General features: G+C 57.7%; 1 protein-coding gene across 3 annotated transcripts; it reads right to left on the minus strand.

Moving 5' to 3' along the window:
- N4BP3 (NEDD4 binding protein 3) lies at window positions 2114-14750 on the minus strand. Of its 3 annotated transcripts, XM_018050582.1 has the most exons (6): window positions 14736-14750; window positions 14412-14611; window positions 8241-8591; window positions 7499-8026; window positions 6798-7052; window positions 2114-6672 (listed from the first exon to the last, which is right to left on the minus strand). In XM_018050582.1, exons 3-6 carry the CDS (start codon window positions 8559-8561, stop codon window positions 6145-6147), a joined length of 1632 nt encoding a protein of 543 aa, XP_017906071.1. In that variant the 5' UTR covers window positions 8562-8591; window positions 14412-14611; window positions 14736-14750; the 3' UTR covers window positions 2114-6144. The 3 variants fall into 3 exon arrangements, with proteins under 3 accessions (XP_017906071.1, XP_017906072.1, XP_017906070.1); XM_018050583.1 differs by lacking the exon at window positions 14736-14750 and having other exon boundaries at window positions 8241-8588; window positions 14412-14684; XM_018050581.1 differs by lacking the exon at window positions 14736-14750 and having other exon boundaries at window positions 14412-14683.

Here is a 15302-nt window from a genome sequence, read left to right on the forward strand (position 1 = left end):
TCAACAGCCCCTCCAGGAACCTACAGAGTTGTCAGAGCATCCCAGAGAAGCTTGTCTGCACCGGGAGCTTGGGTGGTCCTGGCCCACGTGGGAGTTGTGGGGGTCGGAGGGTTGAGTGAACCTTGCCTGGGGCCACTGATCTGAAGCTGAGTTCACTCCAGCAGGACCTCACAGGCTTTCACAAACACACGCCCCAGGCTTCCCCACTTTGGAGGAGCCTGCTTCTCAGCCACACTGGGGTGTGAGCAAAACCTACCTTCTGCCAAAACTTAGAATGCCCAGCTCACATGTCAGGCTCCTTCACCTGTGTCATGATGGTTTTGTCACTTTTCAGGGCGCAACATGTCTTCTTACCTAGCTAATTTTGTCAACCTTTCCTCACTGAGTAATTTTTCATCCACTGACCTCCACCCTGCACCTTGGCCATGAAATATACTTTTCCTTGTATTTGGAATTGATTTTATTTCATTTCGTTTTATTGGAGTGTGGCTGCTCCAAAGCAGAAAAACTTAGCTGTTCTCCACTAACTCTTTAACAGTCTGTTTCACCTTTTGCTAGTTTCCTAGGATTTTATTTTTAAAATGTAATTCCATTTTATTTTGCAGGGGATGGTGCAAAGTATGACTTATTTTCCCCCACAGTTCTGTCTAGTTACCCCAGAACTGCTTATAAAATAATCCTGCCTACCCTTCTCATTTTGGAAGCCCATTACCATAATACCAAGATTTTTCTTCAAAATGAAGTTTATTTCTAGTTCTTCATTCTTTCCACTGAGGTATAGTTTTATTTTTACACCAATGTCATATTGTTTTGGGCTTCCCAAGTGGCTCGGTGGGTAAAGAATCCGCCTGCAATGCAAGAGACACAGGAAATGCGGGTTTGATCCCTGGTCAGGAAGATCCCCTGGAGGACATGGCAACCCACTCCAGTATTCTTGCCTGGAGAATCCCATGGACAGAGGAGCCTGGCAGGGTCATAAAGAGCTTGAAGAGACTGAGCGTGCACTCACCCTTGCATATTGTTTTACTCACTACTTTGAAATCGGGATTAAACAATGCTCACAAAAAGAAAAACACAAGGTTATTGAGAAAGCGGATCACTGGTTGCCTGAGGGTGGGGCAGAAGGGTAGAGGGACGGGGAGGGGGGCCAGGGGGTGGGATTTGGGAGGATGATGAAACCGTATTGTATCTTGGTTTAGGGCTGGTTGTACAATTCTCTGTGTTGTCAAAATATTGAATTTTTCTCTCTGTACTTTTAAAACGGCAGTGGGCAGGGAGACCACTACACAGAAAGCACACCAGATAAATCTTTAGGAAGAAAGAAAGGTTGGTCCTTGACAGAACAAGCCTTGGAATTCTGTCCTGAAAACACGGTCTTCCATGCCTCCCAGAGTGTGTCCAGTAAGGCCAGGCTAGAAAAAGATGAACCCTCCCCTGATAGCTGATGGGATAGGGGGCAACAGCAGGTGGGACCGCCACTACCTGCTCTCTGCAGAACCTGGGAGCATCAGGGCTCAGCCTCTGGAGCTCAAGTTGCCTGCTCAGGCCCTGCTCTTCCTTCCATCCTTCAGGTGGCTCCCAGTCTCCTGTTTCTCCCTGTCCCTCCCTTCCTTGCAAAGCTGTGGTTCAGGCCAGAAGCAGCTGTGTCATTTGCAGGCCCCAGAACAAAATGAAAATGTGACGCCCCTTGTTCAAACATCATTAAGTTCCAGATAGTGACAGGAGAGCACTGCGCCAAGCCTAGGGCCCTTCTGAGTGTGAGGCCTTGGTGACTGCACGGGTCACACACACACAAAGTTGGTCCCAATTCTGGCCCTTTCCCTTGGCTCCCTGAGGGATCCACCCACAGTCACAGGACGCAAAGTTCTGTGCCAGCTTGCTGGGCTGCCCAGTATCTGTCTTGCCTCCTCTCATCCCTTTCCAGACAAGACCCTCTGCAGACCTGCCCCACACTTCCCCATGCCGAAATCCAGGCCCATCCTGGAATGCCCTCATCCCACCCTACTCCACAGGAAATATCCCTCCCCACCCCCCCACCCGCAGCAACGTCTCCTCCTCAGGGAAGCTTGCCTCTGTTAAAAAAAAAAGAAAAAAAAAATCGCCATGACATGTGTTGAGTGGTAAGGAAGACTTTATTCAGTGGGGGCTACTGGAATGGGATTTTATGTAAGGGTCAGAGAGTGGCCTCAATTCCAAATACAAGGAAAAGTATATTTCATGGCCAAGGTGCAGGGTGGAGGTCAGTGGATGTACTAAGAGGAAACCTCAGGGGGCAGGGGGAACTGGCTAAATGACTGCAGAGAATTCTCAATGAAGGCAGGCCAGAGTGACCAGACATAATGTGGGAGATGGTACAGGTGGAGGAAACAGGTTAGAATACGGAGGGTGTCCAGACATAGAAGATGGGAGACTCTGGCTAACCTAACTTACCAGGATCCTTGCTGGAACTGGGCTGCGCAAGGAAGCACACAGGAAGACCCAGTCAGGAAGCTTGGAAGTGCCTGCCCAAAGCTTGGTCAGCCTTTGTCCCCTCACCCCACCCCACCACCTGGAGGGATAAGTGAGCCAGCTCGCCTCTGAACTCCCATGGCATTCAAACTTCACCTCTCATATTTCACTTTTTGTTTTTGCTGCATTATTTCATATTTCTTGTGTTTTCTACATTATTTTTTTCTGAATCCAATATAAAGGGCTAAGCCCCCACCCACTAGAATGGTGGATTATTACAATCTGAATTGTCACTGTGGGGCTTATACCCTCTTTGGGAAAAGTTTCCCTAATACCCACAGCCAACCAGTCTCAAAGAAATCTACTCTCAATCCCCCAGATGGACCCCCTCTGCCTCTGCATGCTCTGCTGGCTTGCTCACCACTGTGCAGGCCCTTTGCTGTCCCCCCCCTCTGTAATGTTGGCACCTTTCTGGCCCAGTCACTACTGGAGACCCGTACGTGTTGTCTCCTTCCCTCACCCTCTGGGGAAAGGACCATAGGGGCAAAGGCCTTGACCACCTCAGCTTCCTCCCCAAAGGAGGCACTCAATACATCACTGCGCAGTGAATGGTGGTGCTTGGCACAGACCTGGTTGGACCAGGTGGCACAAAAGGTGAATGAACGCTTCGCATTTGAGCCTTTGCCACCTCCCCCTACCACCTCTAGCTTGAACCCATGCCAGTCAGGGGAGGGGTCTGGTCTCTCTTGACTCCACAGCGCCCCCAGTGCTTTCTGGGCTGGAACCACAGCAGGCTCTGGGGATGAAAACAGATGTGGCCCTCCCCCCGCCATGTCCACAGCCCAGTGGAAAACAGAGGCAAACTGACCATTCCAAAGGAACAGACAGAGCTGGTGGAGGGAAACAGGGGCTGTGGGCATAGGGAGCAAGGAACTGCCTGGACAGGGTGTGAGTTCAGGGAAGTCTTCCCTAAGGAGGGAAAATCTGAGCATTATGGTCGGCGGGGGGAGTCTGCCTGGAGAACGAGGGCCCAGAGGGCTGTTGGGATTAGGAGGGGTACCACCATCAGTGACCCTGGAGGCAAGACTGTCAGAAGCCTCAAGTGATAGGCTAAGGGACCCAAGAAGCCACTGGAGGACACACACTATCGAGTTGAGAACAAGAGGGACCAAAGGCAGGGAGACCAGTGCGGGGAGCTAGTCTCAGTTCTGGAAAGAATCAGCTCTTGGGCCTAGTCTGCTTGGGGAGGGGGTCAGAGGACAGCTGGGACGCTGAGGGATCCACTAAGGGCAGGATGGAGGGGCTGCCCCAAGGTGTAGCCACTACAGTGGCACCTGTGATCAGCTGGCCCCAGAGCTGCCCAGCCGGCTTGGGGACAGGGAACTGGTTTTCCTGGCAGCGATGAGCTAACAGGATCTGGTTCCCTCTGAGACGCCCCAGCTTCAGCTCTCTTGGGCCCTCCCCCTACATTTGGGCCTGGCCTTAGTTTCTGGCATACTTGCCAAGTTTTGGTACCGCCCACCCACTCCCTGCTGGCTGTACTGGCCAGCCCAGCTCCCTAATTGCTGGGTGGGGAGCTCTTCTGCAGAGCTGGGACACCAAAAAGTAGACCCCAGCCACTGTGGACCATGTGGGTATCCAGCCTGACCAACTCACACCCTGTCCAGGCAATTCCTTGCTCCCTATGCTCCAGCCCTGAAGCCAGGCTTCAGGCTAGCACTGAGCTCTGGAGGGCCCTTTGGAGGAACCACTGACCCAGAAAGCTTGATTGGGTGGGGTGTGTAAAATGGGTATCAAGGCCTGTGAAGAATAGGCCTGCCTAAGCCAGGTGTCCCTACTTTGCCTTCCCAGGCAGAGGACCTGGCTCAGGGCTGAGTCCAGATAGCTCTCAGCAAGGCCCAGGGACCTATCTAGAGCCACAAGCTCTAGTCAAGCCTGGCCAGGACTAGAAGGGGCTGAGAAGGGTGGGAAAGAATGGAACAGAGGGAGGAGCCCCAACCTAGCCTCCAACCCAGAAGGCCCAAACACACCCCCTTAGACACACCCACCACCCACAGCACATCTCTACTGTACACAACAGCCACTCACACAGACATAAACACATTATCCCCACAGCAGACAACACACACACCCCACTCTCCGCCCTAAAAGGGCGGGGCCCACTGGCTTACCCTCCACAGCTGTGTCCATCCCCTGCACACCACTCCAGCATCAGGCCCCACCTGAGGGGCTGCCAGGTGTGGCCAGGGAAGGATCAGAACACAGCCACAGGGAGCAAACTGGGGGTGTCTGTGGAGATCTGAGGTGGGCCTGCCCCACCAGGCAGCCTGGGAGGGAGACATCTGTGTATTGATTCCCCTGCAGCAGGAAACACATCTCATTCAGCCCTGAGCCCCCAGACCCTTACAGCCTAGTGCAGCAGCAGGCAGACAGGAAGTGCTCCATGTGTGGCAGCAGATACACTAACGCATCTGTAAGAACACCAAGCTTCCCAGCAAGGGCTAGGGAGATGCCACTTGCACAGCCTGACTTGTTCTGTGCTTTCCTCCCACCAGGAGGGAGCAAGGGTCCAGAGAGGATGGGAGTGGGTTTTAGGGGGTCAAGGACCAGCAAGCCTTGGCTAAGAGCAAGGATCAGGCAATGCAGGGCCAGGCACAGGGGTGCTTCCTCCCAGGACAGAACTTTCCAGAATACAAATCAGATCACAACTCACACTCCTGCTCCAGAATACGCCATGGCCCCCATGCCTATGCGGAAATGTCCACATTCCCTGCTGCAGTTCTAGTCCTTTATCGAACTTTCTCTGCCTCATTTCCTGCATCTTCCCAGGCCCTCATCCCAATGGAGGGGTACACAAGCCAGAGAGAAAGGTGGGAGGCAAGTTCTGGGAGGGGCAGACTGCGGGAGGCTTAAGGCTCTCCAGCAGAAGCTGTTTTAGGCTGGCCCCACATCCAGCTGGGCCTGGGACCTGGGAGCCCAGACTTTTTACCAAGAGGACATCTCATATTCTAGCAATGCCTTGGTTGACTTGCCCCTTTGTTTTCTTGGGTTCCTTGGCATTGTTCCCTATTAAAATTCTCACTGATGCTAAAGAAAGGAATTTCAGCTCACATGGCAGCTAAGAAACTTTGTGGTGCCAGGGCAAGGATTCCTCCACTCCCCAACATGCCTGTCCAGCAGCTGCACACAGAGGTGAGGGTACACCCTGCCCGCCGATCATGGACATGGTGGAGCTGCAGTCCAGGCCAACAGCCCCAGCCCGGACCCTCCAAAGTCCTCTGCACTCAGGCCAGAGACAGGCCTGACGTTATCACCTGGTAATTCCTCGTAGAAAATGTGATTTTATTCTGGGGAGGCCAAAGTTCCCATCCCAGCCTCCCCTCCTCACACTGGCCCTTTTCGCTTCACAGGGCTCTTCACTTCAAACCTCCTTTCCTGGGCCACACCTACTCCAGGGCTGGGCTCTACCTGGAGACTCCTCAGCCAGGGGGACCTTGCCCTGGCTCCTCCTGCTACTGGCACCCCATCCAGCCCACAGCCCCACTGGACCCCTCCTCTCGGCCAGCCTCTCCATCCCTGGCTGGTCTCAGCAGCTTCCACCCCAGACCAATGTAAGGAAGGAGCTGGCCATCTCAGAGTGGGCTTGTCCAAGCCATCTTCTGACAGTGCTTCTGCTGTCAGCTTGCTCCGAGGGCCTCAGATCTTGGAGGACTCAAGCCGAGGGCTCCAGGGTGCAGGGGGCTCCCGCAGCGCCCGCAGCTCCTGTTCCAGCACCTGGTTGCGGCGATACATGTCCATGTAGCCACCCTGGATCTCCCGCTGGTAGCGCAGCACCCGCTCCTTTTCCTCCTGCCACGTCCGCCGCTCCTGCTCAAAGCGCAGCGCCTGCTCCTGGCCTCGGAGCCGCTCCTGCAGGAGCTGGGCCCGCAGCTGCTCAGCCCCATCTCTGGCCTCACCGCCTCCCACCTCCCCCAGCAGCCCCCTGCTCTTGCAGTCATCGGTCTCACAGCTGCCTGGGGCCTCCTCCCGAGGGGCCTGCTCCTGCAGGCTCCGCACGGCCTCTCGCAGCCGGGCCAGCTCTGCATCCTGGGCCTGGGCCTGTGCCCGGCTGCCCCGAAGTTGTGTCTTCAGGCTGAAGATCTCAGCTAGTTTCTGAGCCAGTTCTGCCTGGGCTTCCCGCAGCTGCTGCTTCAGGAGGCTGATCTCCGCTGTTTTCTGGCACACCTGAAGGGGGACAGGGACAGGCAAGAGCCAAGCAAAGCAGGGTAAGGGGGGGACCGGTCGGAGGGCAAGCAGAGGATGGCACGACAGTAGTGGGGGCAGGAGTCTCTGAACGCCTGGTCTCTCACCTCCCAGCGGGCTTCCTCCTCTGCTCGCGCACTAGGATCGGCCTCTGGGAGGCTGCCTGGTGGCCGGGGTTCTGGGCCCAGGCCCTGCTGTGCTCGCAGCTCCTTGCGTAGGCGCCGCTGCTCCTGCTGGGCCATGAACAGCTGCAGCTGGAGGTTGCGCTCACTACGCTCGGCCTTCTGGGTCACCTCGTGCAGTCGCTCCAGGTAGAGGCGCTTCAGCTCAGCCAGCCACAGCCGCTGGCGCTCTTCCAACACCTGCCCAGGGGAAAGGGCACTTGCCATGGCCCAAGATCCACATACCGCCCTGCCCCCCTGGATACCAACTGCCTGCACGCCATGGCTGGCCCACTGCTCCAACGCTCCAGCTGCTTCTGATATCCTCTGTCTCAACACCACAGGGTCCAGGATGCAATGCTTTGGGCACACATGTGCCCCAACCCAGGATGTGGCCTCTGGAGGTGAAGTGTCCCCAGCACGCGGCCCTCCCAGGGAGTCTCCCTCTCACAACTTCCTGCAAGGACCACCAATGACATGACATCCCCATGTCACGTGGGGCCTGGGGAAAGAAGCAAACTCATCTCTCTCTTCCTTACCCACCTATACCCGGAGCCCTGCAGGAGAGCTGGCAGGTGACCCTCTGTCTGTCCTGTACGCTAATGCCAGGGGATAGAACAGGTGGCCAAGACAACAGCTGCTCTCACCTGTGTGAAGGGGCTGGCACCATCCTCCTCACCCAGGCCCCTCTTGAGCTCTTCACAGGTGTCCGGCACCACAGCCCCCATGTCCTCGGTGACGGGGCAGGAGAATTCGTAGGGCGGCGGTGGTTCAGGCAGGCAGTTCAGCAGAGCCAGTGGCCCAACCTCCTTGGAACCCCGTGAGGCCCGGTCCAGGGAGCCCCCAAGATGGTTAATGTGGCCCAGGGAGGAGCTGAAGGGGCCGGGGCCAGTGCTGGGACTGCGGCCAAAGCTGCCCCCGCTGGAGGAATCAGACAGACTGGGCTCGGGCTCGGGGCCGCCCTCATCCAGGCTGAGGGCGTGCAGCAGCTGGGCACGGGCCTGGGCCTGGCTGGCCCGGGGCCCAGGGCTCAGGGGTGGGTGGCAGGCCAGCGTGTGCAGGCTGCCATTGCTGCGCCACAGCTTCTGGCCCTTGTGGGCCGCCAGGCTCTGCATGGACAGGAAGCCTTTCCCGGTGCCCGAGGCCGGCTTGAATACTGATGGGCGAATGCGACACTGCCAGAAAGAGAGGGCAGGGATGAGGCTCTGGGCTGACTGCTCTCTGGTGCTCCCTCCCGAAGCCCCTGGGAATCCCCTTTGAGAACGAGGGGTACATGTCACCAGGCCAGCCCACAGCAAGACTTCCATGTCCTATCCCAGCCTCAGGGTCTTCAAAGAGGGCCCCCCTCCCCGCCCTGCCACAGTAGGGAAGGGAGGAGCCGAGGCACACCTTGTCAAAACGCCCCCGTTCAGGCAGCGAGGTCTTGCTGAAGTCACCAGCCCGAGGGTGTTCCCGGTAGTAGAGGGTGGCATAGTCGGCAGGCTCATTCCGAGGGGCCCGCTTGGTGGTCTTGCCATCCTTCTTGGGAAGGTGCAGGTAGCTGAGGAGCTCGCGCTGGCCCAAGCCTTTCCGGAGGAGCCCATCAGGCTGGCGGGAGCCCCGAGACCCTGCGAGTGCCGCCCGTAGCTCTTCAGGGGAAAAGTCTTGCCGTTCCAACAGGCTGCTCACGCTGCCCATGGCAATGCCGGCAGGGCCTGGGGCTGTGGCCATGAAGTTTCACCAGGGCACAGGCGGCTGCTTCTGGGGGTTGGGAGGCTCCATCAGGGGCAGGTATGCACTTGCTGCCCAACTCCCCAGATGCCCTAGAAGCAGGTGCTTGATCTCTGTGTCAGCTCCCCCACCCCAGCCCACCCAGGAGTGGCAGATGTGAGTTCCAGAGAGAATCCGGAACAGGACTCCTAGAGAAAGCAGCAGAAGTCCCAAGGCTACCTGTCTAGTGCCCTAGTTCCGACGAGGGGCCAGTGTGTGACTGGGGTCACAGGGGGACCAGGACCTGAAGCAGTAGGATAGGGGCCCCTCCCAGGACTGAGCTGGCAGAATCCATCTCTGACTCTAACTTTGTTCATTCTCCTGCCAGGCACCCAACGTGGTAGGTGGGCGGAGGGCACAGGGAACCAAGACCGGTGGCCTCAGAAGCTCCAATCCTTCTTCCTTTGGCAGGGGAAAAAAACTTCATTCAACCCCTCTTCCTGCAGAGGTTCAGAGTTTTCCCAAGGGAAGCACCTGGCATGGGTGGGGCTAGGGGCTCCAGCGGGACGGATACAAACAGGAAGGGCCCAGGGGAAGGAAGGATGGCAGGAACAATGGCCACAGTTTCCCGAACAGGTGTTCATGTTGGAGCAGTGGTAGGAGGCAGGGAGACGGGGCAGCCAGAGCCCCTGCTAGCCCCTCTAATATGCTACAACTTCAAAGCCCACTGCCAGGCATCAGGGCCCCAATCCTGACCCAATGTGTGGAACCAATCAGTGTGTGGGCCCTGGCTTCCTCATCTGGACAATGACTATGTCAACTGTTATCACTCATGGATGCTAGGAGGACTGGCTAAGATTAGAGGATAAAATGTCCAGTCCAGGGCCTGGCCCACAGCCAGGGTCAACACGGGCTAGCTGAAGCTGAACTTAGTTGGTAGACACACTAACACCACCAGCGAGTGCCCGAGTGACGGGGTTACGGATTGCCTCCCACCTGTGCTGGGACCACACTGTGGAAGGCAGGACCTGTCCCCAGTGCCCCGCTGGATCCCGTGTCCATCCCAGCCTTTGGCACACAGTAAGTGCTCAGAAAGGACTTGCCAAATGAACGAATGCCACCTTCTCTGCCCGTGTGCTATGCTTAGTCACTCAGTCGTGCCCGACTCTTTGTGACCCCATGGACTGTAGCCTCCAGGCTCCTTTGTCCAAGGAGATTCTGCAGGCAAGAACACTGGAGTGGGTTGCCATGCCCTCCTCCAAGGAATCTTCCCAACCCAGGGATCGTACCAGGGTCTCCTGCATTGCAGACGGATTCTTTACCATCTGAGCCACCAGGGAAGCCCAAGAATACTGGAGTGGGTATCCTCTCCAGAGGATCTTCCTGACCCAGGAATCGAACCAGGGTCTCCTGCATTGCAGGTGGATTCTTTACCAGCTGAGCTACCAGAGAAGCCCCCTTCTCTGCCTCCTACCCAGCTATTCCCATTCCTGAACAGACACCCAGCAGGCAAAATGCAGCTACCAGTCCGATGTGCCCCGCCCCAACTGCCCCAATCCAATACACTTCTGGGACACAGACTCCTACCCCAAACAATGGTTAGGAGGTTCCATCTTCCTCAACCATTTCCAGGTTTTGTGTTTGTAGAAGACAAAGCTCTCCATGAGGAGGGAGGGAGAGGGGTGGAAGGCATGGCCCTGCCCCTACATCCTGCAGTCCTCAACCTTACCTTGGGCAAAAGAAACCTTCCCAAGTTTCCCTTTCCTGTTCCCAGACAGCTCAACCTCTTTGGGGGTGCCACAAGCCACACAAGGTTAGGGGAGTCATCTAGATAAGGGATGACAGGTGCTGGGCACCTACAGCGATGCGGCCCTGCGTAGGGATTTCATAGAGTCCTGGCACATGGTTAACTGTGTTTTTTAGGTAAGGGCAATGGGGCTCCAAAAGGTGAAGTGGCCTGCCCAAGGTCACAGAGCTGGTCAGAGTGAGATGCTGGTCTGTGATTACAGTACAATGATTCGAAATGTCTAGTGGGAACCGACAATGTCACCCACAACCCAAGAGTTGGAATTGAAGCATCTTGCCTCCCACTCCTCCCACCCCTTCACCATGACAAGCCCACCGAGCAACAGACAAGCCCATTGAACTCCTGTCACTGCTTCTTGGGGACGTAGACAGCAGACAATCTGGTCTCCAGCCCACCCTTTATATTATCTTTCCATGGGACACCTCCCTTGACCATGCCTCTGCTGCTGCTGCTAAGTCACTTCAGTCGTGTCCGACTCTATGTGACCCCAGAGACGGCAGCCCACCAGGCTCCCCCGTCCCTGGGATTGTCCAGGCAAGAACACTGGAGTGGGTTGCCATTTCCTTCTCCAATGCATGAAAGTGAAAAGTGAAAAGGAAGTCGCTCAGTCATGTCCGACTCTTCGCGACCCCATGGACCGCAGCCTACCAGGCTCCTCTGTCCATGGGAATTTCCAGGCAAGAGTACTGGAGTGGGGTGCCATCGCCTTCTCCATGACCATGCCTCAGTTTCCCCCAAATGGGAAAGACTCTACTTTCTCTGCCTTCCTACTGGGTTGCCGGTGACAGCCAGCACAGGGACAGGGAGGTGAAAGGGCTCTTGAGCTGCAAGCCTGATGAGAGCCTGAGAGCAGGGATGGTGGCAGGGGAAGCTAAACACGCCCACTTCATCCCAAACACACACTGCTTCACGTTCCCCTGGCCACAGCCTCATTTCCTGTTAGTAAATTAAGTACGCCTGCAATAATCAACACCCCATAACCCCCACAAAGGGTCCCAGGTCGAGGGGAGAAGCAGTCATGGGCCGAAACACGCACACCACACACATACTGCAGTCCAGTCGGTGCCACCAGTGGCCCAGAAGCTTCTCCGTGAGAGGACACAGCGAGGCTCACACACACTCAAGGTCATTCACACTGCACTGAGCACCTTCCACACACAAATACCCAGCTGTCCTTCCTAGCCCCGAGGCTGCTAGATGTAGGCAAGTGTGTGTGTGTGTGTGTGTGTGTGTATGTGTGTGTGTGTGGCAAAGGAGGGCATGGGATAGGCTTTTCTTCACACTTGAGTTGAGCAATTTGAAATAATTCCTGAGCTACATGGAGGGGCACCAACAGCCCTTCCCTTTGTCTTTATCTAAGGCCCCCACCCTTCCCCCTCCTCTCTCCACCCCTCCTAGATAACTTCTCAGGCTGTATTATTAGCTCCTCCGCCTTGGGCCAAGGGCCCTGGCTTTCAGGAGGCTCTACCCTGCCCAGGTCTCTATCTGGGGACAGTCCTTTTTCCTAAAAGACTCCATCCACCTCCCCTGCCTTCCCCACATCCCCCAGTACACACATTCCTTCCCGTTGCTTGGAAGCCCAGGGTCTGGCCCAGGGCAGCTGTGCAGGAGAGGATGTGGAGGGGGAGGAGGGAGGGAGAAACAGCAAGTGCCTTGCAGCCCCACTGGGGAAAACAGGGCCTCCTCCTCCAAGTGCCTGGGCTTCTCTACCCAGAACTCACCACATGCCTGGGGCCCAGAGCTCTGCACAGAGCAGAACCTCGCCGCCGCCACCCCACTGCTCTGCCAGCAAGCTTTCAGCTGGTCACGTAGACCCTGTTCTGCACAGGTCCTAGTTGGTCCCAACAAGGTCCCTTTAATCCTGCTTCCATCTTCCCCTCCACCCACTCCAAGATCAGACAGCCTGGACACTGGGAGCATCTCTCTGGACCAACTCTTGGAGGAGATTGGAGAATGGGGCTGGGATACAGCCCTGGCCATGAAGCAGAAAAAGACAGGACACTCAGGGAGGCATCCTGGTGTCCCTTAGTGGGTGCCTCGTTGGGTCAGCCTGATGCTGGGCCTGGCACATGCTCACAACACACATGGGAGAGGAAGAGTGTCATCCCCCACTTCCGAGGAGAAAACTGAGGCCCAGGAGGTAAAATAAAGTGCCTAAGGTCATGCTCAGCTGCACAGGAAAAAGTCCACAGGCTCTCTACATTTAGAAGCCTGCCCTGATCCTACTGTGCATCTCCGCTGGAGTGTACCCAAAGCACTTGGGTAGGAAGCTCCCAGTCCGGCCTCGACTGCCTTTAGCCCCTCGTGAGCCTTGGCCCCAGGGAGGGTCCCACCACCTGCTGGAGGATCAGCTTTGCTGGAGGGAGTGACTGCAGCTGCCCCTGAGGAATGAGACTGGAATGTCCCAGCTCCAAAAGAGGGGGCAGTGGGTAAGAGGGGCCCAGGGAGAAGACGGGAGAGGCTGGCATTCCGTAGCCCCATTTCAACTCATGAAGAGGCAGAGTCCTGCGGGAGTGATTCTTAGTATCACCAAGTCACTTCTGCTCTACAGCTTTTATCAGCCCTTTCATTTCATCATCTGATCTCCGCATCAGCTTCGTGGAGGCAGGCAAGACAGTAGTTACCCTTTCCCCATCCTACAGCTAGATAAACTGAGGTCCAAAAAGAAGTGAGCTGCCCATGATTCCACATGACCAGCAATCCCAACTCCCCAGGCAAGGCCCTCTCTTCTGCCCCAGGCTGGGGTTACTAGCCAGGGGTTACCAGCTGCCCTTCCTGGGCTCACACACTGCTGTGGATTATGTCTGTTCAGCTCCCCACACCTGCTTCTCCCAAGGGTACCTGCAGCCAGGTTGGCTTGTATCCCAGTCCCCTCAGCCTGGAATACCCACTGCCTGCCCCTGGGTCAGGTAGAAATAGTGGAAACACCGCTGCATGGGCACTGTGAGCCCTGGAAGCTGCTAGTTCCATAGGCGGTGGCGTGAGCAGACTGGCCGCTCTCATTCAGTCTGGCACATACACACCCACACACAGCCAGTCGGCAGGAGAGGGGCCCTGCCCAGGAGGGCTCTGGGAGGAGGGAGATCACCGGTTCCAGGATGGCCTCCTGCCTCTCTTCTTCCCTGGGCCGGCCAGGGACAGAGCACCATGGCCGCGGGACGGGCTGAGCCCCCGGTGCAAGCCAGGAGAGACCGGTCTGCTCGTGGAGGCGGGAGGCGGGAGGCGGGAGGCGGGAGGCGGGGCCGGGCGGGGTGGGGGGGCAGCGGTAGGGTTTGCCGCGTCGGAGATGACAGGTCCCGGTCCTTTTTTTCCGGACGCAGTCACGGCCCCGATTTCCGCCCGGCTCCAGACGGGCCCTCACTTTGGCCGAAGGTTGTGGCCAGACTGGGATGGTGCTCAGAATCTGGGAGCGTCCGCTCTTCACGGGACCCCTGACAGCAAGCTGGCAGCTGCCGCTCATACAGGGCTCATATAGCGGAGGAAAGGGGTATCCTGGAGGGGGCAGGAGAGGGCAGGAAGCCGTCTCTTGGGGAAAGTGGAGGTTGGCATCTCCACGGAATTTCCTCGGGGAAGGATGTGACAGAACTGGGGGAGCTCCTCAAGCTACCTGAGGGTTGGGAGGGGATGTTTCTCCCAGGCTTCTCTCTAAGACTTACCCCGAACGGATGGGCTGTGGGCGCGGAAGCCGAGGTCAGACTCCCGCGCCAAGGGCACCTGCCCCACCCCAGTGCTGGTTCAGGGGTCCCAGGAACTCCTCCAAGGAAAGCGCGTTTTGCGTGGGTTACGGAGAGCGTAACCTGTCGCCTGCCCTTTCAGCACAGCTTCCCTGCCCGCGGACGGTCCCCGATCCCGCACCTCGGTGCTTCGGTGTCTGGAAGTAAGGGGTACCTGGACGTACACCTCACCTTGCCACCCCTGCCCACTTCTCCGACAGGAACCTCGCCTGCGTAGGGCTGCGGGCTTGGCCAAGGTCGCCGGGAAAGCTAGACCTTGGCGGCTGCCAGCCCCACCCCCCGAGTCCATCCCCGGGCCGCGGCTCCAGCCCCACGGTGTGCCCTACTCACCATCCTGGCGCCCATCCGCACCCCTCGCGCACTGCAGCTCCCTTGCGCGCGGATTTGAACCCTTCCTCCAGGGCGCCAGCTCCGGCCAAGACTGCGAACCAGGCTGGAGCGGCCAGGCGACAGGCGCCGGGAAAACGCGGGCGGGCGGGCTCCGGAGCCGGATTGGCGAGGGAGGGACGCGATCGGCCGCGCTCGCTATCCTGCCCCAGAGGCGGAGGGAAAACCCGGCCTGACTCACCGGCGCGCGGCCGACCCACAGCCCGGCCCGGGCCCCCGGATGTGGGGGGCGGGGACGGGGGCCACCCCCGCCCACCGCGTGCCAACCTGAGCCCCGCCCGGGCTCGCGACTCCAGCCTAGCCCAGCCCGCCGAGACGTCGCGAGGCGGTGGCGCCCGAGCCCCCTGCCGGTTGCGCTCTGTGCCGCGGACGCCCGGGCGCGCCGGCTCGGACCCGGGCCGGTCTACAACCCGAAGTGCGGCCTATGCTCCCAGAGGGCGTCCAGCCCGCCTCGCTCCTCCGCCGCCTCCTCCTCTTCTAGCCTAGCCTGTCTGTCTCGGTTTCCAGAACCCGACAGCTTCCGAAGAGGCGCATTCCGTCCATCATCTCCCTGATTCTTGCCGCCTCCCCTTAGGTAAGCAGCATTATTCCCTGGCGAGCCTGAGCAAAATAGTTCTCCGAGAGGTGTGGAGAGATTTGCCCAAGATCTCGGGCTCCTTAGCAGTTGAATTGGGCGCTATGTTTTTGTGGGGTTTTTTGGTGCCAAAGACTTGTAAGGGGAGCAAATTCAGATGTCTTCAGTTCAGTTCAGTCGCTCAGTCGTGTCGGACTCTTTGTGACCCCATGGACTGCAGCACTCCAGGCTTCCCTGTCCATCACCAGCTCCCAGAGCTT

This window comes from Capra hircus, chromosome 7, assembly GCF_001704415.2.
Source record: "Capra hircus breed San Clemente chromosome 7, ASM170441v1, whole genome shotgun sequence".
Taxonomy (NCBI): Eukaryota; Metazoa; Chordata; class Mammalia; order Artiodactyla; family Bovidae; genus Capra; species Capra hircus.

Excerpts from the sequence above, each read along its gene's own strand:
- N4BP3 (XM_018050582.1), bottom strand. The coding sequence starts at position 8,561 with ATGGCCACAGCCCCAGGCCCTGCCGGCATTGCCATGGGCAGCGTGAGC. Across the intron at positions 8,027-8,240 it reads AACGGGGGCGTTTTGACAAG|TGTCGCATTCGCCCATCAGT; the intron begins GTGTGCCTCGGC and ends TCTTTCTGGCAG. Across the intron at positions 7,053-7,498 it reads GTGCCAGCCCCTTCACACAG|GTGTTGGAAGAGCGCCAGCG; the intron begins GTGAGAGCAGCT and ends TCCCCTGGGCAG.